A 26,677-nucleotide genomic window follows, 5' to 3' on the forward strand; every position below is an offset into this window, starting at 1 on the left:
GGTTGGACTGGATGATCTCCTGAGGTCCCTTCCAACCCCCACCATTCTGGGATTCTGTGATGCAGCCCCAAGATTGCTGCACAGAGGAGGACAATTACTGCTTGTCAAGATGTGAACAGCTGCACTATGGGTTAAAGCGTGCTGTAGCAAAACCTAAAGCCTGGCTTCATACGTTTTTTTTTCTATTGCCAAAATCCCTACTGAAAGGGCAAATCTTGAAGCAGACCTGCTGCTGGTAAAACTTGTGCATTTTGGAATCAAGACTGAATTAGTTCTCATCACACTCTTGCTAGCACAGCTGCAATCTCAGCTCTTGAATTTTAAGCTGCATCTGCTTATAGCCTTTCGTATGATTTATCATGGTGAGTAGTAACCTTAATCACACAGTACTGGTTTGAAATCACGGTGCAACTAGAAAGGTAAACTATATGCCTTGTTATTTGTAGAAATAAATGGAAAAGTTTGACTTCTGAAACTGAAAAGACAGAGTTGACTTCATTGCTGCTTCACAGAATGAGCTGAACGATGCACTTCCAGTCATATTTCTAATATATAAGAATTGCCTGTTTCCTAGATTACTTCTGAAAAAGAAACCAAAAAATGTTGCTGTGTCAGGCTTTAAGTGCATCCTGTTCACAGGAGGATTGCCTGAAGTGGCTTTTAAGCTTTTTTTTTTTGTTGTTGTTGTTCAGTAATAGAAATAACTTTTACTTGCTTTTATAAAAATTAAGCCAAAAAAGCTCAATAGTTTTAGGAATCAAGAAAGCAATGCTGTACTTGGCTTTGTGCAGCTCATGAATCAGGCCTCTCCTTCCTTCCTCTCTTCCTTCCTACTTGCCTTTAATTAGACCAGAGGAATTTAATTGAATATCCTAGTTATCAGAAGAAAAATCATTATCAAAGAATGCCCATTTTCAAAAAGGCCAAATAAGATAAAATACAGAAATTTGATGTATGCTCTGTAAGTTTTCTGGCTGTCACGACTGTACTGTTTCTGGAATGGACTGTATTTATACCTGCAATAGCACATAGCCAACAAGTCTTTAGCATCCTGCCAAAAACCAACTTTCTTATTTTAATGGTATTTTAAATCTTGAGAAACTGGCAGTTGTTTGGGGCTTGGCTTTGAACTGAAACTTTGATCTGGTTTCCTGGGATTGAAGAAAGAACACATCATGGAGGAACTTGGGCTGCATCTTAAATTCAGGCTTGTCTTAAAAGAACTTGTTCTTAAAATAAATTTGTTGGGTGTACCCTGAAGTCATGAGCCGTGTACAAAAGGTTCATAATAATATAATTTACCTTGATATTAAGTTCAGAGAACTCTATATAAAAAAAAAACAGTCAAAACACCACTGCCTTCTGATCTTGTTCCAGAAATAAGTGCCTCTTGAAGTACACAGTGGGGGTAGGCCTGTTGGTTTCAGAGTTGCTGCTTAAAATGTGCCTTTTCAGATAGAAATCAGAGAGCATTTTTAGCTTTTTATTTCTGTTATAAAAATGATTTTTGTGTGATTTGTCTCATCAGTCTAGTTTTTATGCTTTTCTGAGCCATCAGTATGATATTTGTTCTTCACCCCTGCTCTTCAATCTGCTGAATTCTTCAGATGACTTTGGTCCACTACTCGTGTGAAACAAGATAGTGTTGCATGGTGGCATCTCCTCTACTTTCCTCCTCCTTTTCCTACATATCCCTCTCCCTCAGGCAGCAATTTGTTCTCCTTGCTGATTCTGTGACCTTGTCAGTTGGCTTTCCTGGTTTAGTGGTGTTAAGCTGGTAATATTTTCTTTTTCCCCCCTCAGTGGCAAGTTTTTTGTGGCACATCGGTTAGTATTCTCAAAATATCTTTTACTGTTTAAAAATTGTCCAGAATCTTGTAGGTGATGTTGAAAGACTTCACTGAAAGCTGAAAATTAAGGAGATACTTATACCTTCCTGTAACCTTATTTAAAACCTTGCTCTGAAGTTTGATTTTAAAGAACAATTTCAATTGGCTCGAATACATCCCTGCCATAATGGAGTTTCCAAAATACAGAGGCTAAAGATGTTCTTTAACTTTTGGAACATGTAGATAATATTTTAGTGGATTGCAAGAAGTGACATTTGCCATGGGATTAAAACAGTACCATACATATTCTCTTTTATGCAAAACTAGCAATCAAATTAGGCATGCCTAATCAAATTTTCTTTTAAATACCTTCTTTCAGTATGAAGATGAAGAAGCTGCAGAGGAATTCAAAATTTCCAGCTTTGTAGACATGGTTCGGGATTGCAGTCGCATTGGTATTCCGTACAGCTGCCAAGGTAGGTTAGCTTGTTTTATCCTTATAGCCTCAGTGTTTTGCAGCATGCAAGTCATGCAGTTCAGAGAATGAAGATTTCTTTGGTAAGAAATAAAGATTAATATGATGATAGTTGCCTTTTAGATTCTTTTTACTTAAGAGCTGGGTTTCTTTCTGAAAAAGATAAGCCCTTAGACTTCATCTGAAGAGTGAACACTCACAGCGCGAGGCAAAGAAATAATTTGCATTCAGAGAAGCGTGTTCTGCTGCTACAGACGTTCTCTGTTCAGTTGGGAGTTCCAGATAAATACTTCTTTATGTAAGGAAAGAATAAACATTTCGTTATGCAAGTTTCCTTTTTTTAGCACTGAAAAAAAAACTGGACTGCATGACTTCCTGTTATGATCAGTGTAATCTTACATTGTTCATTAAAATCTACTTTGCAGTATCCCCAACAGTGAATAATGCAAAAGCAACGCAGTGCAGTCCTTCACTGTGCAGCGTGAGCAAACGGGGTTTTTTTTATCCATAGTACAGTAGGTGAGAGGCAAACAAAAAAAATTGCTTTCTATTTTTGAACCTTCTAAATTCAAACCAAGCTTTTTTTTTTTTTTTTTTTTTTTAATTCCTAATTCTTCATTGTTTCACTTGAGGAAAGGATGATATGTTCTGACTGCCTGAAAAATCATTAATGATTTTCTTTTTAATGAAAAAAGTAATTAATGAGGGGGATGGATCACAGAATCCCAGAATTGCCCAGATTGGAAAAGAACTTTAAGATCATCGAGTCCAACCATGAACCCAACACTGACAAGTCCCCCATGACTAACCCATGTCCCTCAGCACTGTGTCTACATGACTATTCAAGCCCTCCAGGGATGGGGACTCCACCACTGCCCTGGACAACCCCTTCCAATGCCTCACAACCCTTGCAGCAAAGAAATTCTTCCTCACATCCAATCTCAACTGCCCTTGGTGCAACTTGAGGCCATTTCCTCTTGTCCTCTCACTTGGTCCTTGGTTGAACAGACCCACCCCCAGCTCTCTCCACCCTCCTCCAAGGGACTTGCACAGAGCCACAAGGTCTCCCCTCAGCCTCCTTTTCTCCAGCCTCAACACCCCCAGTTCCCTCAGCTGGGAACTCAGCACACTTGTGCTCCAGACCCTTCCCCAGCTCCCTTGATGGTGGTTCCTTGTTAGGAAGTATCTAAAGAAGGTGTTTAGCTTAAGGATGATAATCACACTTCAGATGACTTACACCTTCACTGATGAGTACTAGGCTGAATACTTTTCCTCTCCCCTGACTTAAAATTTTGATTAACATGGGGATGACATTGACAGAATTAGACTTAAGGCCAAATATTTAAAGAAATTGGAGTAAGTAAAGCTCCTTGTTTAGTATTTTAAATTTTAATGAGCACAGTTTTGCTAATGGTCTTGGAATTAAATTTGCAAGGCAACATAGTAGTATCTTTTACTAGAGTGATAACTGGAAAAAGGGACAAAACTAGAGGTGTAAAGAAAGGAGTTTCTAAAAGCTGCCATCTTCAGAAAAAGCATTTTTAAATTACAGATTTTAAGTTGTACAAAGACAGGATAATTTAGATCCTTTATTAGAATTTTGAAACAACTCTAAGATCTCACAGAAAGTTAAACTTGCAGTATTTGTGAAAGAATGTTTGTGAAATATTTCTTTTCCAGGTCACCTACAGATATTTGATATGTTCATTGTTGAAAAGTGGCCAATAGTGCAGGCTTTTGCACTGGAGGGAATTGGGGGCGATGGCTTCTTTACAATGAAGTATGAAGTAAGTAGTTACCTTTTTCATTTTCTTCCATTTCCGTTCTGAAGCAGAAATTGAATTGTGGAATCATTTCAGTTGGAAGGTACCTTTTGAGATCATCTAGTCCTGACTCACTGCTCAAAGGGGGCCAGCTTCTAAGTTGGATGAAGCTTTTCAGGATCTTACGAAGCTGAGTTTTGAATGTGCAAGGATGGAGACACCACAGTCTGGCAGAGAGACTGTTATGAGCTATACATCACTGTCTTGGATAAACCATTCTTGGTTGGTGTGTCCCCAGACCCCCTGTTGTGATTTAGAACTTTTTTCTTCTCTTGTACCAATAAAAGAAAACACTTTTCTTTTTCTAACTCTACTAGATGGGTATAGATCTTCAAGAGCAGTGAAAGAGAAGCTGGTTAGTGACAAATGCCTTGAAATTAACTCTGGAAAAAATCAGAAGACGCAAAAATCACAAGTGACTGATTCTTGGGTTATTGGTTTTGACACGAGATGCATCTAATTTTCTCACCGACATATATTCTTGGTTCACCATAACCTGCTGAATAGGGAAACAGTCAAGATTTTAGAGTATGCTCCTAGTTTTAATAATGATTTGCTGTTCTACTCTGAGCAACTTGTGTTGTTAGATTTGCCTATTTATTAAATATACTCTAACAGCATCTTCAGAGGACAGCTTTGTATTTTATGTACTTGTTTGAAGCTTCTTTCATTTAATTTATTGGACCTCTGCCACAGAAATGCAGATGTCCTATTTTTCTTATCAATCCTTCATTTTTACAGCCAGAATGTTCTTTGTCTGACTTCTGACAACTGGAAAAAACCCAAGGAATTAATAGTACCATTGTTAGTCTCACCACTAACTGTACAGTGTAGTAGTACTGTACACACTTGCTCAAAAATCTATTATGGGATTTCAAGTGTGCCTTTCTCTGAGCACTGTGCTCTTGCCATTGATGCTTTTCATCATGCCTTTTTTTAAAGAAAATCTTCTTCATTCCATCACTAGTACTGTAATCATCTGGGTGTGTGAACCTGTCAAAATCATAGAATCATAGAATGGTTTGGGTTGGGAGGGACCTTAAAGCTCATCCAGTTCCAACCCCCCTGCCAGCAGCAGGGACACCTTCCACTAGACCAGGTTGCTCAAAGCCTCATCCAACCTGGCCTTCAACACTTCCAGGGAGGAGCAGCCACAGCTTCTCTGCCCAACCTGGGACACTGTCTCACCACCCTCACACCAAAGAATTTCTTCCTCACATCTCAGCTCCATCTCCCCTCTGCCACTTTCAAGCCATTATCCCTCATTAAATACAAGGTGCAAATACACGAGCATCTTCGTGGAGGTCTGCCTAGATATCAGTAGGTCCTTCCTGATGTCTGAAGTTAGTCAATGAAAATTTAACTGTGAATTCAGGAGGTGTTTGGGGCTTTAATTACCCTTGCCAATTAATTTCATGAATCCATAGAGGCTTTGGAAAAATGTGTAGATACACCATGGCAATGACTTTGTAAAGACAGAGCCTCTCCAATTTAATTGTGGGAGTTGGTACCATCTTTATGGGATTCTTGCATTTTTCAAAAGGAGCAATGCAAATTCACAGTACCTGTTTTTAAGAGTAGGGCATGTTGGCTCTGGTGATTCAGCCAGTTCCAGCTCGAGTTCTTTCTTCCTCCTTAAAGTCATAAGGGGATTTCAAGTGGGAAGTGGCATTCTTAACATTTTACGTAACTGTTTATGCATAGTTATCTGTTAGGCAGCTGCTCTATGTCACAGATGGGGAAGGAAGTACATTTGGAATCACTGTAAATGATCTATAAATGAATACTTCTGCTCTTGCTAAAAGAGAGTGTTATTGGTGCATTTTTAACTCCTCAAACTGACTTTCCCCCTGTTGTGTATTCTGTGCTGTTAGATGTGAAGATATTCTAATGATAAAAATTCGTTTTTTAATATTTTTTTCATTTTTTTTAAATTCTCTTACTATAGAAGTCACAGTTGTGCAAGGTGCTGTAATCCAGAGATTTTACTGTACTGATAGGTGATGGAAGTGATGTCTCTGAAATCATTATTGCCCTGTCTAATAATGCAAGTCACTGGAATAACTGTAAAGCAGTGGCTTAAGAAAATCCCAGTCAGTCTTGCATTTTTAATTAAGTAGGTGGTGGGAAACCCTGTAAATGCAGAAATTATTCAGATACAAGTGTCCCTTAAGAATATATTTTTGAATAGTTTTCTCATATGTATCATCTTATTACTTGGAAGAAGGTATTGCTGGTTGTGAAGTTAAACTAGTTTTACCTAAATTTACATTAGGCTTCCAGCAGGAACTAGCTGATGCGTAGGATGAGTAGCCGTGGAATCTGCTTCTTGTCTGTCTTGTCTCAGAAAGCTGATATTTCCTTTTTGGTTGCACTACCTGATACTATTCTTTGCTGTTAACTCAGTTTTGAAAAACTTTGTGAAATTATTTGTTTGAAGCATGCAAGCAAAACTTGGCATGTACTTTAAACCCTCACTTGAGGAGATGAGTCTCTGAAGCATTCAGAACACTTGCATCTGATAAATTCTTTTGTAACCAGTAGTGTAAAAATATTTCTGAATTCAGAGTCAAGGAGAACTGTTGGACTGGGCAGTGTGCTGTAAGTCTATTTTAATGCAGTTTCAACCTGAATTTGTGGCATACTTGGTGTTTTTCACAGAAGTGTGTTTAAAATCTTTTGCAGTTAATGGACGTCAGCGTTGATTTGTGGAAAACATACAGCAAAATGGATCCTGTTTCCTTGGAAGACTTGCTGTTTGAGGTAATGTGGGGGAAATATTCTGAATCAACTCCTAGTCTGTTAGTGTAGCTGCAGAGCAAAATTGTTCTGTTGTTTGTTTTTAATAGTGCTTATGTGCTTAATCTACTGGCTCTGCATACTGTTGTTCACAGGGTCTCTTTTCTTTCTTCAGATCTACCTCAAAGTCTGCAAATCTTTAAAATAGCTTATCTTGGATTCCTTGAATTTCTTAATTTGCCTGAAATTCCCTTAATAGTTTTTCTAAATGGTGTGACTATTCTTCGGGTCATAGAATGATAGAATGGTTTGGGTTGGAAGGGACCATAAAGATCATCTAGTTCCAACCCCCCTGCCAGCAGCAGGGACACCTTCCACTAGACCAGGTTGCTCAAAGCCTCATCCAACCTGGCCTTGAACACTTCCAGGGAGGGGGCATCCACAATTTCCTTGGGCAACCTAGTCCAGGTCATAGGACTATGTACAAAGTAGAGAAAGTTGGTATGTTTGTGTCTGTTAATCCTCTTTTCACAGCAAGGGGGGGAAAAAAAATCCACTTTAACATAACAGCCATTCTTCCAGGAAAAAACACTTTCAGATTTGCTCCGTAGCTACTTTGAGTGGGTAACAGTGACACACAGTGGCTGCCCTGATGCTTTGTGAAATACGACCACAGTGTAAAGTGATTCCTTAGAAATCACTTTTTTTTTCATACAGAAAGCAAAGTATGAGTATTAGTATATATTATTACATATTATTTTTATATATAATATAAAAATTATTATGTTGTTGTTAATTTTATTTATCAGTTTCTAACTTGGCAGCAAAGTAGACTTTTAACATGTAGCAAGTTCAGCAGTAAATATCCTTTATTAAAAAAAATATTGGTGGTTCACACCAATATGGTTGTTTAATCTGCTGTAATGAAAATGTCATACAGTTTACAGAGTTGTCAGTCTAAATAGTTGCCCTATGATACTTCACTTTTCCTTTTCCGTGGAAGTGAGGTAAATATTTGGGACTGTTTTCTTGTACCTGGTAATTCTACCCTGAAACAGACTTATTTATCCTATTTTGAAGTTTTGAACCTGAAAGTTGTTGTGAAATTGACTTGAAATTTTCTGGAGGAAAAACAAAACAAAACACCAAAAGACCCCACAAACACAAAACCAGGTTTTTCATACAACTCTAGTTTCATAGCAATTGGTGATTTTTAAAAATTTTTATTTTTCTACGTGAAGTTGAAGCTAGGTGCACTTAAAGAGCATTTGAAGCTGCTATATATTCATTTTTTTTTTTAACATAGCTTTGATTTCAAGAAGTTCTAGTTTTAACTCTACTTGAAATTTAAAATAACCTTCTGTACAATATGGACATGTTCCAAATAAGCTGACAAAAGCACTTTGTAGTTCTTAACTTTTGTGTAAAGCTTATTTGAGACTGGAATATTCTCCAGTGATAGTTTCTCCCTGTAGATATATTCATTTTAAACCTTTAATGTAGGCTTTTTTAGTATTTTGGAAGGCTTATAAGATTTTAACAACATCTCTTCTCTATATTTCATTCATTACTAAAGTGGCTGAAGTCAAATGCTCTGTAATACTTATACCACTGCTAAAAACATAGTTCTGGTTTTGTCTGTTATATGTCTGAAAACCTACACTCTTGAAAATCAGGATCTCTCTCTTATCTTCCAAGTTATATGTGAAAAGTAACTGACAGTAATCTCGAGAGTATTTTAAAATTGCCTAGTTCTGTAAGGTTCCTGCTTTATCAGTGTGACACACTTATTTTTATTGATTCTCTGAATTTTTTTAAATTAATTTTAATGCAACACTTACCTGTAGTCATCTTCCTTTTTTTATTCTGCATATTGAGGTGTTACTGATATTTCCTTTTCCACTTACCAGTTTTTTGTTTGTTTTGGTTTTTTTTTCCACAAATATAGATACAGAAATCACTGTCTGTCACTTGAATATCATGCACTTCCCAAATCCCCCCCCCTGTTTCTCATTTTTTTTTTTTTTGTTCATAAGCTTATTTAATGTCAGATACAAATTACTGCAGAACCATATACAGATTTAAAAATTGAAAATTAAATCTGTCCAAGTGTTCATTTTGGAAGTCTTATGGGAAACATGAGGTCTGAGTTAGGAGTGATCTCAAAACAGTGTATTTCCTTAGTCTAAAAACAGATAGGACAGGGCTCTGGTCCTTTTCCCTCTCTTGCCTCTTCTCTCTTCAAAAGACCCCCAAACCCCTAAAATCCATCAGAAACTCCTTATCTTTTAAAATCTGTGTATTTTCTTGTACTTATTGTTTCCTTGGGCATACTGCATAGTGAAATATAATCTATGTTGTTTTAAAGTAATTGGGGTTCATTGAGTCCAATCTGTGATTTCCTTTCTCCAGTATAACACTTGCCTTACTAAGTAAAGTTGAATATTTTTCTTTTAGGATTTAATGATTTTTGAACATCAGTGGACCAACTTTTTTGCTAATTTTGATACTGAAATTCCCTTCATTCTGGAACTATCAGAATCTCAGGCGGGGGAGGTATGTCTGCTTCAATAATCCTTTGAAATGCTAGTGTCATCCATGCAGAAATAATAACTATTCAGCATTGGCTTTTGTTTTATTTTTTTTGTTTTGTTTTCTTCCTGCTCCGTCTCATCTTTCATGTTTGAGGACTGGAAACCCTTTATTTATTTATTTATTTATTTATTTTTAAGTCCACCACCCACCTTACCTATCCAAGGTATGATGGCTTAGGGCTGCCTGGTGTAATTTAGTTGAGTGCTTGTTCATTGATAATTGAACTTTGTTAATTTCTGTCTGCACAGCAGATCTCTCATTGTAGGTAGATTGACTTTCATTTTGGTGGAAGCTCTCTCTCTATTTGCACTTTCTAACAAGTTGAAGTTGCACATGTCCAATCTCAAATGTAACTGATGGTAACATACAGCACTGATGAAAATAGCACAGTACTTTCTGGTAGTGGCTATTGCTTTTGAAGCCTGTATGAGACTTAATGGTCTTTGAATTTGTTTAGGGAGGTTGGAAGTAGTTTTTGAGGGTTCAGGAGTTTCCTCTGAACAGAGTAATTCAGATTTGTTCTTAATGATAGTGAGGATGTATCACATTTTCTGTTCATTTACTTGTTAATTAGGTTTTTTTTAATTCTTCACAGCCTTTCAGAAGTTATTTCAGTCACGGAATGATCTCAAGCCATATAACAGATAACAGGTATTACTCATTATTCCCTGGGAAATTGTGGTAACACTAATAGCTTATTATCATATCTCTGATGCCATAATGCTTGTAATTCTTTTTGGGACTGTCTCATTATGTCACATCTCACCTTTGCATACTTTAAAAAGAAATGTTCAAAGGCACTTCTGGGAAGGATAAGCTGAATTTTCATGGAAATTTATGCTGTAGTTATTACATCTGCAATGTGAATATGTTTGAAACCATCCGCCTTGTGCATTCTGATATGATCAATTTCTTCAGGGTCAGCTATCTCAACAAACTCATGAACTTAGTTACAGAGGACAGCTGTGTTTGAAATTTTGGTTCTATTTATACAATACTCAAAAACAATTAATATACAAAGGTTGAAGAAGTCAGTATACTTTGAGTCACAATGTGCATAAAACCAATGCTTAAAGCAGGGCAGTTAAGAACTGAAATCTTAGCAAATATAAACTGGGCAACAGAGATCAGCTTTATTTTATTTCAGCAGAGAATTTTAACTGAGAGAGGAAGGTTGTTTGTCAAATGTTGCAAAAGCCAGGGTTCTGCTGTCTTGAGCTAAATAAAGGTTGCTTAGCGACTTGAATGTCTCTGCAGATTCTTCTTTATTTGGAATTAAACAGTAGAGTTCAATGTCCTTTATTGTTTTCAGCATCCTATGCTGTTTGCATTTAAATAACAACAAGAAAAACCTTGACCTCTCCAGTTGAATCTTGGGCTCAAAGCCAGAACTAAAACCAAAATAGTTTCGTTTAATTCCAATATAGTCATTTCAGGGTTTTTCAAGATGGTAAATTTTAAACTAGTGAGTTTTTCAAGGCAATTTACTTTAAAAAAAGAAAAAAAAAAAACCTTTTAATATCATTTGGGAAACAACCTTGAGATATGTCCTTACATATGAAAGAAATGAAACTCTTGTTAATTCAAGTAGGTTTTTTTCTTGAGAACTTGGTCTTTTCAATGGAAAGCTTTTTGCAGCTGTAGTATTTTTTTTTTTTCCTATTCTTTCAGTGAGAAATTCAATAATTGGTCCATCAGACTTGAAAGCTTTGATTTCATTTGTTTGTTTGTAAGTTTTCTTCAAGTATTTTGGTGGTGATACCCTCTTTTTTTTTTCTTTAGCCCTAGCCGGCAGGTTTTTGTTTTGTTTGGTAGCCACTCAACTAAGGAAAACTTGAACTCTGGTAACTTTAATTTTCCATCAGAAGGACATTTGGTTCGAAACACTGGCCTTGGTGGAAGCACTGCTAAGCATATGGTAAGGCTTTTAACTAGTTATCTGGTATTTTGAAGCAGTGTATATTTTCTTATTTTAGTATATTTATTTTGTGCCCTTATAATTCTTACCTTCCATGAGTTAAATGCCAAGTTCTTCTTAATGTATAAAGATTTATGTTACCTTAACAATCAGTCAGTTTAAGGAACAAATTCCCTTTTTCTTTATCTTTCCAAGTCCACCTATATTGGATATTTAATTAGGAACTGCTGTATGAGTTAAAGTATTTTTTTTTCCCTGTAAAAAGATAACTTTTAAACACTTGTGGTGCTTTAAATGTGTAGGATGGGGGAGAGGGAAATGCTGTTTGTGAGGACATTTGTCCTAACTATAAAGAGAAAATCTTCCTGATGGTAGCATGTGATATAATTAACTCTGACATACAGATTATATTTTAATCAGAATTGTTTAGCTATTTCTTAAAAAGAAATGGAAAGACACTTTTTTTGCTAATGGCTTTGTGAATAGACACAGGATAATTCTGTGTATCCAAATTTCACTGTCCGCTTCAGCAACTGAACAGTTCATGAAACTCTGACAATCTTTCTGGTGTTCAGAGAATGTTACAAATCAAGTTGTGAGATGAATTTAAGATCAAAGTTGTAAGATTAACTTGTTTCCGTTTTCAAGTAAAAACTTAAGTTTTAAAACATATGATGAGGTCGATGGCTTGTTGCACTGCCGCGCAGGGGACCTAACTGGGGAAGCGACCCCAGGGAATTCAGATCCTCTGGCTGGCTGGGCTGGGTGCATCAAGAAGGTAACTCACAGCGAAGGAGGAGAGGTAGCGTGGAGATTGCGTTGTGTAGTTCTCCCTTCTAGCCAATTTCCATGGGCTCTGGGAGTGTCCGTCAGTTGTGCGAGTCCAAAGTCTGGTGCTGTTGAGGAGATGGATGTGGTTGAGTACAGGTCATCGTGGAGTGAACGTATGATTGAGGGAATGATTTTTCTGATCTTGTCACGACAACATTTCATGCGTAATTGGTTAAGAAGTGGATGGATGTGGGTATTCTGGACACATTACATTGATGAGAAGCCTGAGAAAGGATCGTATTAGCGTTCTGGTGAAATCTCACCCTCCATTTGCTGCTCCATCTAACCCTGTTTCTGTAAAAACACTTCCAGTTTTGTTTTTTCTCCCATTGTTAACATTCCTGTTAAGACCATTCAATACCTTTTGTAATGCAAGTACAATTTTTTTCTCATGCAGTACTTGCTCCCTCTGTTGTCTTATAATGCTGACGTTTTTCTTCAAAAGGTGGTTTATTTACAGGTGCAGGTGGTACAGTTTTAATAGGGTGTCATGAAAATAGTAAATAAGACCACGTGCAAACATAGTTATGGGAACCTGACACATTTTCCTCTTCACGAGAAGAGCAGTTGACATAGGAAATTGAAAACACATGCTTAACGCTTACGGAAGTCAGAGCTGATCTCCTTTCCAAAGCCTTTCAACCATTCAGGTCAAGTAAAAAAATAAAATACACCTTTGAAAAAGTAAGTCACTTTAAAAAAAAAAATCCAGTTAAATCTGTGTTGTGTACTTCCTGTAGTGTGTCAGTGGTTAGAAGACTTAAGGGGAACTTGGCTTATTGTTAATTATTGCACCATTTTTTTTTTTTACTAAGGTCTTTTTATATCTTATTAATACTGACAACTAGGTAGTGCAGTGTGTGTCTCCAAAGGGACCTCTGGCTTGTTCAAGGACCTATTTTTTTGGAACCACTCACGTTCCTTTCCTGGGTAAGTGTACTAAAAATACCAAGCAGTAATTTAAGGCAGTTATTCTGTTTGATTATTTAAAATTCATAGTGATTAAAAGATGGCTTTCATTCCTTTACGAGCATTAGGTCATAGAGTGGTAGATCATAGAATCATAGAATGGTTTGGGTTGGAAGGGACCTTAAAGCTCATCCAGTCCCAACCCCCCTGCCAGCAGCAGGGACATCTTCCACTAGACCAGGTTACTCAAAGCCTCATCCAGCCTGGCCTTCAACACTTCCAGGGAGGAGCAGCCACAGCTTCCTTGGGCAACCTGTTCCAGTGTCTGACCACCCTCACAGTGAAGAACTTCTTCCTAATATCTCATCTAAACCTCCCCTCTTTCAGTTTAAACCCATTTCCCCTTGTTCTGTCATTAACTGCCCTTATGAAAAGTCCTTCCCCAGCTTTCTTGTAGGCCCCCATAGTATCTACTATGTGTAGATACCACATAGTTCTGTAGTCAGTGCATGAAGTCATAGCAGAACGTTGTTCCATTGCACGTCCTACCTTCACGTGTGAAAATCTGTCAGATACTCACAAAAGAATGATTCAAAGGTCACGGAGTGTATTTGTTTTTGCATCAGAATGCAGTGTGAAGGTAGAGAGCACCTGAGCGTGCAGGCCTGTTACAAGTACTAGATTTAAGTCCATGTTCCATATAAGTTGATAGAAAAACAGTCCCCAAAAACATAGTAATTCAAAGTGGTAGTAATCAAATAAATACACCTTTTTTTGTTTGTTTATTTGTTTTTTACAAAATAATTGAGGATTTTTGCAAAGATAGTGAAAATTATTTGACTTTTATACTTTAGCCTCTGGTTTGGGTCTAGGATAGTGTCATACCTGTCTTCCCAAAGAAAAAACAGCCACGTGAAATTTTTAAAAACCATTTTCTTACCCACTTTAAACGGCTGCATGAATCCATGGATAAAGTCGGTGTTCTTAGGGTTATACTATATCTTGAAATCATATCCAGCTCAGAAAGTATCTGGAGAAAAGCTGGTTGGAGGTTTGCAAATTGGAAGGACTTATAGCATGTCTTTGCTCTAGTTCTGCTCCTGGACATCCAGGAATGGCCACTCTGGGGGACAGGACACAGTGTGAGAGGGGACTTTGTTCTGTCCCAGGGCAGCTGGTTTTAGGGGATGCAGGTCTTAGTCGTGTCTGTAGTAAATACTGGCTTTACTGATACAAGTTAATTTGTGCTTTGCTCTTTTTTTTTTTAACCTGCAGTTATATAAAATACTGGATGAATATAATGTAAGATGCAGCAGATGTTACACCCAAGAAATTCTGTGTAAACGCTTCTGAAAGTGCTTAAAAATATATATATTTATTTTTTTTTTAATACAGGAAATGACAATGAGACGCCCAAGAAATTCTATGTAAACACTTCTGAAAGTGCTTAAAAATATATATTTATTTTTTTTTAATACAGGAAATGACAATGAGACACACAAGCAAGCGGATCAAGTGTAAGCTGCCAACTTTTTATTATTCCTTAACTCTTCACTCTTTCTGTCTTGTGGCAAGTAGGTCAAAACTGCTTTTAGTCAGCGTTGGTTGTTGGCATTTGCAAAGCTACATTTTATTTAGAATAACCTGAATGTGAGCGGATTTCAAAGGCAAATTGCTCATGGAGGGTTTCAGTGAGAGAACTAGGAATTGTTAGTGTGACATCCCTTCTGTTGTACAGCAAAGTGTGAAAGGAAATCTTAGTAAATTTTGCTCAATAAGTTTTAATAAAACTTATCTTAACACTTATTTGGATTGCTTGAAAATGTACTTCATGTACACTGAGGGGGAAAGTATCTATAACTGAATGGGAGCTTGTTCCACAGATAGAAGTAAAAGTAATTTTTAGACTAGTTTCATTAAGCTAAACAATGTGTAATGGTTATAATGGTTAGTAAAAATGCCAACAGGGGACACTCAAACTTGCAAAGAAATTTCACTCTGTTAAAGGACAGAGAAAAGTTAACTTCTGAATTTTTTTTGGTAGCAAGCTACAAAGCATCCACACACTTTGACCTTCACAAAATAAAACTGTTTATCCATGTTGACGTCCATTTCTCTGCATGTTGTAGATACCTGTCAAGCTTTAACAACGTGGTAGATAATCTGCTTTGGTACTACTCTCCATCTTGATAAACTAGACCTTTCCTTAGAGGTTTTGTCCTCCTTGCTTAGTTAGGATAATTTTAGGAGCCTGTTCTTCCTTCTGCAGCAGAGTAGTTTGCAAACCTGCATGACATGTTAGGAAGATATTAAAGATGTGTCAGAGGTGGTAGCAGTGACCTTTCATGCCAAGTACTGTTGACTTTTGGTAATTATGATACAGTTCTCCAAAGACATAAAAATGAAGTTACTAGACTGAGAAGCAGATTTTTCATTCTTCATAGTAAAGTTAACTTCAGGTAATTTTGCTTACATATATATTCTGCTCAAACATACAGAATATTTTTTGTCCTGCTTTTAAAAGGCTTTGTACTAAATACAGTTCTCACTCAGATGGCTAGAGAAGGTCTAAGTCAAGCAGGGGTCACTTGATAGGGGCAGTATATTTTATAAGAATTTCTTGTTCTTAGAAACATCCCTGTATTGGACCAAATAATCTAGTTTCAACAACAGCAGCACAATTAACTTTTCTGGCAAACCTGACCTCATGATTTTGGAATTAGTTTGTGGTTGAATCCTGTAACTGTTTTTTTTCAATATTTGTCGATGTTTTACAATAAAATAAAAAGTGGAAAAAAAAATTTCATAAGCACTATTGAGTCCAAATTGAGTTGTCTTTAGGAAGCAGAACTGCAACCCAGAGTATCCCTGGGGTAAACTTTGTTTTTTGTAATACCATTTTCTGTTTTGCATTGTTAATGTTAAAATTTAAAATGGGAAGAGCAGCAAGGTAACTATAGCATATTAATGTAAAATTGTGAGGTGTTTTCTTGCAAATACATATGCTAATTTGAGTGAAAATGGGAATGGTTACAAAGTTAGGAAGAATTATACGCATTTTGGGTAATGAGTGTGTACTGCAAACATGAGTTAAATGCATGTGTTAGTACGTGAAATTACGTAGAAGAAACCTCAAAGAGTAGTAAGAAGGCTTGATTTGAAAATCTCTTATTGCTATTGGGAATGAAGTTCAAAGATAAGCATTGATGCATTTTGAGGTTCCTCCATATTGGGCCATCTTTGGGAGCTTTAGATGCTTTTTTCCATCCTTCAGGAATGCTTTGCACATGGCTTAAATGCTGTATCCTTCTCTTTCCTCCCACCTCATCCCTCCCTCAACATCTTGCAGTTGCAGAGGAGTAATGAGAGGGGTTGAAGTTTGGGAGAATTAGGACTGTTCTGTCGATCTACTTATCTTTTTGTTCCAATTTAGCTGGAAGACAAGAGGCTGATGTTTCTTATTGGGGCACAGATTTCTTTTTTCAATAGTTCTGGAGCTATAATGATGTCAGTAGCTGTAAGTCACTTCTGGCTTCACCTAACCTTTGTTTATTTCTGTACCATTTTTTTCAGTTCTTTTTTAAGAAGGGAATTGGACTGAAAAAGGTTGTGGTGACTGGTTTGTTTTGGTGTCTTTTTTGCTTGACATGCTCCAGAACAAGTCAGTCTCCAGAGTTGGGGAAAACTCTGTTTTCCAGTTTTCAGGAAACTCTGAAGTCAGAAAACTCTTGTTTTCTAGTTTTGCTTTTGCAGAACACAGGGCCACCATTCTATTCTTGTTGGAATATTTAGGATGTGATCGTCAGCACAACTGAAGTGAAAGTCAACAATAAATCATTATTCTTTTTTTCTTGATTGGTGAGAGCAGGGATACATTTGTGCCAAGAGGTTTTTTCCCCCCAAGGTATTCTGTGATTTCAGCATTTTACTTCCTCTAATTTATTTTTTTTTTAAATGAGAAGATTAAGTATAAAACTATTTCTACACTTATTTGAACAATGACCCCTTTTCATATAAGGCAGTTGTGTTATAAGAAGAAAAACTGCTCCTTTAAAGAGAGGAGGAAGAAAACTCTATCTGTCTAGTAAATGTTGTGTTTGTATTTCTCTTCAGTACGCTGTTGTCGCAAATCTATACTGCTGTTGTAGAGGCTGTGCTTGCTGGCATTGAGTGCTATGCTAAAACTTCCACTGAATCCAAGGTAAATGAAGCCCCAATTCTGTACACTGTAATTGTTGATTTGGGTTGCTTGCAATATAAGATTACATCCAAACCAAAATGATAATAATAAAAAAGTTTCCATCAACTACATTACATTAATGAATTTAATACCGTGGCCTCCAACCAGTCTCTCTGAATTCTGTTTAATAAAAAAATAAAGAAATTTCAGAGTATATCTAATTTTACCCATCTACAATTGTTTTCCCATCTTTCATAAATTTTCCTAACCTTATAGTAAGGAAAATCAGTTATGTGAAAGAACAAATTTTAGCCTGGTGCATCAGTGTGTTATTGTTTAGTGTATAGTCTCTTGTTTATCTTAGGGGTGGTCCTGTAGTTTGTTGGGATTTGGAAGTATGGGGGAAAAGCTATTTTATTCTCCATTTCCTTTTTTCAGGCAAAGGAGGTAGCAGAGCAGATGCTCATGTCTGTGTTTGATACCCTTCATTTAACACAACTTAAAACAGCATTACGGTATGTATTTTCAAATACTAATGATTGGTATGTTGTGTCAATGTATTAGCTTCTTTTGGGGAAAAAAATATGTCAAATGTTAATTTTAAACTGAATTGCACGTCTGCCAAAAATTCCAAGACTTCATAATGCATTCAAACTTATAAAATCATTATAAATCTTCAATTTTCCTCTTCCTGCTTTTTTTTAATAACTTCAGCAGTTATTTTGCTTTAAATCTATTATTGCTTATTTTTTACATGTATAAACCACATAAACCACATTTTTTCACCAGTACAATTTCTGTTCTACAGCTCCAAAATCACTTTTCAAATCCAGGCTGTGAATAATCATGGAAGGTTTGTATCACTGTCTTACATTTCTTGTTATTAATCAGTGTTTTTAATACAGTAATAAGTTTATTTTTCTTGTCTTAGAACTTCTGAGAAAACATTGCATTTGATTATTTCATACAAGATGTACTCAATGCTTTTGTGTTTGAGATGGTTTAATTCTGTGGAATCTTAAAAACATTTCTAAAATTCTAAAACAACTGGGCAGACCAATTTTATGAACTGTTAATGAGTAGAGGCAATGTGAGCCCATTAAGATTTTCCTTTTAAAACCATGCTTTTAACTTAGTTGATATCACAAGCTTGTGCTTTTTTTTATGCCCATGCTGTCTAATTGACTGAAATGGCCTACACAAATAAGAGTTTATTTTAAAATTAAATAGCTTTTTTGACTGCTGTGAAGTGACTCGAAATGATCTAACCTTTAAATATTTAATTATCATTCTTGTTCTAGAATTACTCCATTAGATAATGAGGATAGCCTGAGTTTGATTAAAACGGTAAGTAAGTATTCAGTATTCTGATTGTTCATTTTATTAGAAAATAGAGCTCATGTGGCTTTTTTTATGGGGCATGCTTAGATTTTTATCTATGTGAATACAAATATAAGAGGAGAGATGAGATGCTGAAACCAAGGTAAGGTTAAGTTTTAACAGGAAATCAAACAGTGGAATTTGGAAGAAAACATTAACACAGAGTTACAATCTCAAACTTTCCACCACGATATAGAAACAATGTTTTAGGAGATTTAAAACATATAGATTTTGCTGCTTCAGTGTTTCACATTCTGCTTTCTCTTCCTTTCTTTCAAACTGTTTCATTGCCCTAGGCGTCTATGATGATATTTGACATTCCAGACTTGCTCGCAGGAAAAGGATGCTTGGGATCTGTTGTCTTTTCAGAGTCTTTTCTAACATCACAGATACAAGTAAAAGAAAAAGGTAACTATTTTAAATTCTACCACCAGTGTTGTAGTTCTGTTAGCTTTGGTGGTGTGACGGAGGAGCAAAAGGGCTTCTGATGGATGCTATTACCATTATGGCTTTAAGCCCTTGTGTTAATTAAAAGACCCAAATGTTTGAGTTTGCTAGTAATAAATATCTTAAGTGTTGAATTTCTCTAATCTCACTGAAAGGACTTTGGGTTTTATGGCTGCTGTGTGTTACAGCAGGGCTGAGGTGTAAAAAATTCAAGTCTAATACTACCCTTCCTAAATTTTCTTTGATCTTGGTGAATATTTTCTTTGATCTTAGTGAATATTTTCTTTGATCTTAGAGAATATTTTTCTATTCTACGAGGAAATTCAAACAGCTCTCTTCCATCACTTTTGTAACACTCATTTTATATGATATATTTTAATTTTAGTTGCTCTTCATTTGGAATAGATGAAACAAAATAAAAAGGGATGTGAGTTTTAGAAAGCTTGGGTTTTTTTGGAACAGTCTTACATTTAAAATACAGGATGCTGAGTAATTTCCATAACTTTAAACAAGTACATATTTTCCAGATTGTTTACATGTGACAAAGAGAGATAGTTATTGAGGTTGTCTGAACAATATTTATGAACTCCTGTATCCAGACAGGCTTGTGGGTTTTTAACCATGGGATTTGGAACACTTTTGGTGCGGAGGAGAGCAAAGGAAGAAGCCACATACTCAGATCAGAATAAAAGTAGAGTTTCTTTGGTATTGTAAGGCCCCACCTGGAATACTGTGTCCAGTTCTGGAGCCCCTATCACAAGAGAGCCATGGAGCAACTGGAGCCAGTCCAGAGGAGGCCACCAGGATGATGCGAGGGCTGGAGCAGCTCTGCTGTGAGGGCAGGCTGAGAGAGTTGGGGCTGTTCAGCCTGGAGAAGAGAAGGCTCCAGGGAGATCTTCTAGTGGCCTCCCAGTACCTGAAGGGCCTACAAGAAAACTGGGGAGGGACTTTTCATAAGGGCAGTTAATGACAGAACAAGGGGAAATGGGTTTAAGCTGAAAGAGGGCAGGTTTAGATGAGATATTAGGAAGAAGTTCTTCACTGTGAGGGGGGTGTGACACTGGAACAGGTTGCCCAAGGAAGTTGTGGATGCCCCCTCCCTGGAAGTGTTCAAGGCCAGGTTGGATGAGGCTTTGAGCAACCTGGTCTAGTGGAAGGTGTCCCTGCTGCTGGCAGGGGGGTTGGAACTGGATGATCTTTAAGGTCCCTTCCAATCCAAACCATTCCATGATTCTATGTTACAGCACAAGAAGACTGGGAGCTTGTCTGCTGTGAAAGCTTCACTTGAACACTAATAAGTCCTTAAAATAATGAGGAAATCTTTATATTTCCTAAAGAAATTTCAAGTTAGTAACTTACTGAGTAGTCTGGAGTCTGTGGATGGTCTGATGCTATTTTGCTTTCTGCTTACTTCCCTGCAGATGGCAGCATTAATTCAGAAGCCAGACACATAATACTGACGGCTGCTATCCCAAGATACGCTTCTTGGCTGGTTAGTACACAAAAACTTACTTGAGTTTTTTCTATTCATACAGATTCACAAATGATAACCTTTGTAGTAAGTATGGATGTATGAGGAAAAAGTATGGAACTTGGACATTGGAAGAGATTATTAATATATTAATACTACTCTGATTTTTGAATTTGAACATGAAGTGAAAAACTGATAAGTGGAAACAGGCTGATGGTTTCATTCATAACACAAGTTTTAAATTATTTCATTTTCACCACTTCAGTTTTTTAGCTGTGTAAAGGCCTGGGTGTTTTTCAAGTACATAGTGTGACTTTTGAAAATTCTGTTTATTGTAGGACACTTTAGATCACTTAACTGTCTGCCCCAAAAGAAAGACAGGTCTTGCTTCCAGACCTCTAGTGTACTACACTGTGTTAGAGGTAGAATTCCAATGAATGTTATGAAGTTGGACAACACTATGCCCTTTGGCAGTCCATACTTCTTAAACACTTTAACATTAATAAAAAATAAGATTGAATGAGTTACTGCTTTGTGTCTATAAGATACTATTTTGGTCTATAAAACAATTTAATGGGGGGTATCCCCTTGTGCTTCAAGAAACTTTCAGTCCCATGGTGACACAGCGTTGAGTACAACAAAGCTGTCTTTGAAGCACTCTGGTCTCTGGACTTTATCTGTGGTACCTAAGGTTCTTGTTTGCCATGAATCTTCTTTAATGCTTTTTATTTAATGTTAGACTTGCTTTATCTACTAACAATACAAATGGAAACTGTTTCTGGCTACAGGTTGAAGACAGTGATGTGAAACTGTCTGAAAAGGCACAGCATATATTGAAGGTAAAATTAAAACATTTTTGTTAAACTACATGAGTTACACTTTCAAGAAGCAATATTCAAAAAACCTTAGCTGCTAGTAAAACTGGCTTTTATTATGGTTGTTATTCCTCTTCTACGAAAGACTTGCCTGTTCTACCCTCTTTCAATCTTTGACCTACAAAAAGAATACACTGTTTATAAAAGTTTGAGGTTTTTCTTTATTTCAAAGAACGACAAAACCCAAGAGCAAAAAGAGTTCTAATAAAGCTGTGATTTCATGGAAGTCTCACTAAGTCTTACCCATGGAGCTCATGTGTTTCAAAAAAAACCCCCAAACTCAATGCCACTCTACATGCAACTTTCTTTTAACTTAATTAGCATGCTAAATGTCTAAAGGAAAACACTTTAAGCACTATGAAAAAGAAAAGAATTTAGGATCTGGGAACATTTTAATCCACATGAGTTTCACATTTGTGGTTTAATTTGTGGTTACCAGAAATCTTCATTACAAATAGATTTATTTTCCTGTAATATACTTTTAGTTCAGTAGATTGACAATCTAAAAACAAAAAGCTATGCCTTGTGGTTGTGACAATAACTTGTAACTTAATAGCTGCTGGCAAAACCAAAAGCAGGGGGAAGTGCTTTTAAAAATTAAACTCTTGACATGCTGTCTTTCACTAGTTCTTCTGTATCAATGCAGTTTAAAAGTTCTGACAGTTTAAATGCTGTTTAAAAAAAAATAATAAAAAATTCTTGAAGTAAAAGCATGAGAAAATATTCCTGCCTGGATCCCAGTTCTTGATGCAGTCTGTGATATTACTGTTTGTGTTTCCTGTGTAGGAAGACAAATCTTTTCTGGGCTCTTTACTCACTGGAGGTGATGGAGCATATATTTATTCCAGCAATCCACTGGCCATGCCTACAGAAGGTGAGATGTTTTTTTTTTCAATTACTTATGAAGTTGGTCCACTTAAAAAAAATAATAAAAAAATAAAAATAATTGAAAGAAATGTACAGTTTCTGTGATTTACACATCTGCTGAGCATAGCTATACCATCATCTTAAGCTTTCCTTCCATTTGCCTTTCCAACTTTCTCCTGTTAAACACCATATTTTACTTTTTTGTCCCCAACCTCTGCTTGAAACTTCTACCCCTAGAAGAGGGGTTCCTGTCAGAGCCATAGACTTGCTTTTAAGGCACATGGGACTCACCTCACATGATCGAGAATGAGTCTTGGCAGACCTGGGACATGGCTTTCTCCCATAGTTCAGGTTTGAAAGCATTCACAGACTGGCTGCTTCTATCCTTAATGGATAGTGTGCCATGTTTTCTGCTTTTTCTGCACCTCTATAAACATTGGGTTGGAAAGGTCGAGCATTACAGTAGTGACAGGGTGCCATGGGCTCCCAGCTCAAGAAGTGAAGGCAAACAATGTACGTTTTGGGCAATGTGGTACGCTGCCTGTGATATAGGAGGGGATTGGAATTATTTGTTTCTGAATTTATTTACAGCCTTGTGTTCTTTGCTCCTACTGAAGCCTCCTCCTGGAGCTGACATGCTGTTCCAGTTTTTTTTTCCATTGTCATTTTCACTCAGGAACTTCAGTGCCTGTGAGCACAGATGCTCACTCTGCAAGATGCTCAATCTTGGTCCTTTTCAGATTCAGTCAAGTTCCTGCTTTCTGATGTGAGATAACGAGCAACAGGCTTAAATCATTCCTTTTCTTTTGGTGCCCTCAAGAACTTAAGTAACATGAATATCTCAGTAATATGACTAAAGACAATTTGGGAGGGCTTTTGGAAGGGGTTTCCCTCACTCCACAGTCTTGTGTTGTTGTGCCTTGCTTTGCCTTGAACTGAGAGGTACTACTTAAAGCATAATATTTGTATATCCCTCTGTATGGAGAAGGTACTGTTGTCACAGTACTGATGTACAATGAAGATAACTAATTTCTGACCTCTAAGTGCTTAGCATAAACTGCCAATCTTGAGAGGAAAATCTTGAGCTTTATTGTTTTTGTAGCTATGCAATGTAGTGTTGAGGATAAATAATAACGTATGAGGCAATTAAACAACAACCTTCACATAGTGGAATTTGCTTTTGCTCTTATTGAACAGATTTTAAAGAAAGAAGGTTAATGCAGATTAACATACTTAGCTATTTTACAGTGCAGTGCTGTGGGCACATGTTCACTCAGTAAATAATGAGAGAAGGTGATTTTTCTTTTCTTTTTTCTTTTTTTTTTGTTTTTGTTTTTGTCTTTATTCATAGAATCATAGAATGGTTTGGATTGGAAGGGACCTTAAAGATCATCTAGTTCCAACCCCCCTGCCATCAGCAGGGACACCTTCCACTAGACCAGGTTGCTCAAAGCCTCATCCAACCTGGCCTTGAACACTTCCAGGGAGGGGGCATCTACAACTTCCTTGGGCAACCTGTTCCAGTGTCTCACCAAACATTCTCCGTGAAGTGTGATTTTTTTTCTGTGAGACTTGGCAGAAATGTACTTAAGAACTTCTTCCTAACATCTAATCTAAACCTGCCCTCTTTCAGCTTAAACCCATTTCCCCTTGTTCTGTCATTAACTGCCCTTAAAACTGACTGTGTCTGCCCCAATGAAACCATTTATTTTTCTTCCCTTTTTTGGGGAGATTTGTGAAGTTAAATGTTTTGGTAACTCTTGGGATGGAGAGTTATAAGTAGGTGGTATAAGGACTATTATGCAACACTTCAACGAGCGAGATATTTTCTTAGGTGTCAAGTGAAAATGAACTTGATCTCGTTCCCTTTCATGTACGCTGCAAGACAGTTTGTTGTGCTCTAATTTGGGCTCCGCTGAAGTTGCAGCCATGTAATCTGTCAAGATTAGGTGCAAAAGGTGCTGTCACACAGGCACTCGTCTTCTCTCTCTGTCACTTGGCTCTCACTGTAATAACACATACATTCATGACTAAAATGCATCCACAAAGTTCAGGCTCTTAAACCTTTTCTTTTGTCTGCTAATACATCTGCTGCGTTCTGGATTTTTCTAGGATAAATTTAACAGAGCAAATCAGTCTTGACAATTAAACTCTCTTTTTGTGATTAATCACTTGTGGAAATATACAAGTAGTATATCAAGTTGTTTTTTATATAATTCACTGATTTCCATGTTAAAGGAAGCTGGTTTAGTTTGGATTAATTACTCCTCTGTCTGACTTCCTCTTCTGTTACAAAAGAATTAACATCTCTGATTTCCTTTCTTTCCCCATTGACACATTCTCTGTGAAGTGTGATTTTTTTTCTGTGAGACTTGGCAGAAATGTACTTAAAATCTTGTATTTTGCCATTTTTGTTCCTCAACCATTCAACAGAGGACACATCACCTGTGCTGTGGCTTGAATTTTGTGAGCACTGGAAGCATCAGCGATGAACATCTTGTATATGTAAACTATTAAACCTCCACATCTGTGTAGTTATGTATGGTTTTGTCTCCGTTCTAGTTACTCTGAATTTTGACCTTGAATTTGTGATTGTTGGTTTCCCAATTTAATAGTAACCTTCTCTCCAGTCCTGTTTCAGTGTTAAACTAGAAGCTTCAATCTAAAACAGTTATGTTCATAGACAGCAGAGCCTACAGGTTTTTTTAGGTTGAAATCATGTGTCTAGGTGTGGTCTTTTGATTCATGTCAAACTCTTTTTTTTATTAAAACAAACCTTTAATATGGAACAGTTTTGAAGATCTTTCTAAGTTGCCATTTCAAGAGGCAAATGTTTTTATGTCTTTATTATTTCTTCTGAGCATTGTTTGATAGATTGAGCTAGATGTGCAGTCATGTTTAGCCATATGTTTTAGTTACTTTGCTGCTTGGCTTTGTTTGCTCTTTCTTGAAGTGTAAATCTTGAGTAATAATTATTTTTTTCTTTTTATGTCTTTTTCCCTTTAAGGAAAATACTTAACCTTTCCTTTATGCTGACTCACATGCTTCCCAGTATGGGATATGATCCTGCTTTTAATGCATGGTCCAGCACTGGTAGCAGAGGTCCATCTGGCAGCCCCTGCTTAGTCATTTGTTCATGGCTTTCTTATGACTGTTGGAATTTAGCTTTTATTGTTGATGTCAGTCTCTAGCACTTGGGTGGAAATTTGTTTTTATCTGTTATACCATCTAGTGTTGCTGTTTCTCATTTTCCAGCTGCTTTCCCTGGTTATGCAGGTTTGTTAAGAACCAAAGTGTCTGTAAGATGGCAAGAAACATGGAGATAAAATGAATGAATGCCATGTCTCTCTTGGCTGTCACTAGATTGTTAGCCTCCAGGGAAACTGCTGGCCCCGTAACAGCTTTCTCTGTAGGGAAATTGAAATGTAAGTCTGCAGATAAAGGGCTTTTCTGTTTTAAACTTTGTCTTGATGAGAAAGTGAAGGAAATCTCTCATCTCAGACTTTTTTTTTTTGGTACTGTCTGCATGTTATGTGTTATATTGACATTTTGCTGAAAATCTGACTGACTTGTTACAATGTTTAAATTTTCAGTTGTCTTGGATGTAAGTTTTTCTTAAGTTCTTTTTTGGTGAGTTTTACATTTTGGGAAGTTTGCAATTCAACGTGATGGAATATTTTTTGACTTTAAAAAAGAAAAACAAACAAACAAAAAAACCCCAAACAAAACCAAACCCACAGAATTTTTACAAAAGTAGGCTCCAGGGGCTAAGATTAAGTCAAATGCAATCATTGTCATGGTTTCTGCCCTTGATAGTGAGATGCAGTAAAGATTGAATGATTGTGCACTGAATGCTGTCTAGATGCTATCCCAAGTCTTAAATGTACTGTATGTTAAATATAACAAAATTCTTCAAGAACATAGATTTCTTCCTCAGAAAGAAGAGCCATTCGTCACATGATGCTGAAATATTGATATATACCTAATACAATTTCTTTTTTCTTTCAAATTCTAGGCAAATTGTACTTCTTTTCAGATGGCATTCTCTTTTCTCATCCCCACCATGGCAGCATTTCCATTTCAAAGAACCATATGAATTCAATTTCTCTCTATGATGGGGTGAGTATTTTGTTTGTTCCTACTGTCACAAACTTTTAATCGTTTTTTTAAAAGTACTTCTGGAGGATACAGAGTTTGTTTTACAAGTGTGTGTGTAAAACTAACACAAATTTCTACACTTTTGGTATAGCTTAACCAATTACTGATTAGCTAAGCTGCAGGGAGGAGAGGATTTTGTATTAGATTGAGTTGTGGTGCTAAGTGGAGCAGAGTCTAGTT

General features: G+C 36.7%; 1 protein-coding gene across 1 annotated transcript in view; it reads left to right on the forward strand.

Moving 5' to 3' along the window:
- The window catches only part of DNAAF9 (dynein axonemal assembly factor 9), a gene marked incomplete at both ends in the record, with an annotated part of 37,459 nt that extends 11,001 nt beyond the window's left edge, over positions 1 to 26,458 (forward strand). Inside the window, 17 exons of the mRNA XM_010167641.1 lie at positions 2,209 to 2,305; positions 3,985 to 4,091; positions 6,813 to 6,890; positions 9,324 to 9,422; positions 10,057 to 10,112; positions 11,244 to 11,379; positions 13,059 to 13,140; positions 14,600 to 14,636; positions 17,233 to 17,320; positions 17,738 to 17,814; positions 18,108 to 18,152; positions 18,601 to 18,646; positions 18,976 to 19,087; positions 20,548 to 20,618; positions 21,386 to 21,436; positions 22,259 to 22,346; positions 26,355 to 26,458. Coding sequence (XP_010165943.1) covers positions 2,209 to 2,305; positions 3,985 to 4,091; positions 6,813 to 6,890; positions 9,324 to 9,422; positions 10,057 to 10,112; positions 11,244 to 11,379; positions 13,059 to 13,140; positions 14,600 to 14,636; positions 17,233 to 17,320; positions 17,738 to 17,814; positions 18,108 to 18,152; positions 18,601 to 18,646; positions 18,976 to 19,087; positions 20,548 to 20,618; positions 21,386 to 21,436; positions 22,259 to 22,346; positions 26,355 to 26,458 — 1,374 coding nt within the window. The remainder of the gene's footprint in view (positions 1 to 2,208; positions 2,306 to 3,984; positions 4,092 to 6,812; positions 6,891 to 9,323; positions 9,423 to 10,056; positions 10,113 to 11,243; positions 11,380 to 13,058; positions 13,141 to 14,599; positions 14,637 to 17,232; positions 17,321 to 17,737; positions 17,815 to 18,107; positions 18,153 to 18,600; positions 18,647 to 18,975; positions 19,088 to 20,547; positions 20,619 to 21,385; positions 21,437 to 22,258; positions 22,347 to 26,354) is intronic.
- Between the last annotated feature and the right edge of the window lie 219 nt (positions 26,459 to 26,677).

The sequence above is a fragment of the Antrostomus carolinensis genome, unplaced genomic scaffold (assembly GCF_000700745.2).
Source record: "Antrostomus carolinensis isolate BGI_N321 unplaced genomic scaffold, ASM70074v2 scaffold12385, whole genome shotgun sequence".
Taxonomy (NCBI): domain Eukaryota; kingdom Metazoa; phylum Chordata; class Aves; order Caprimulgiformes; family Caprimulgidae; genus Antrostomus; species Antrostomus carolinensis.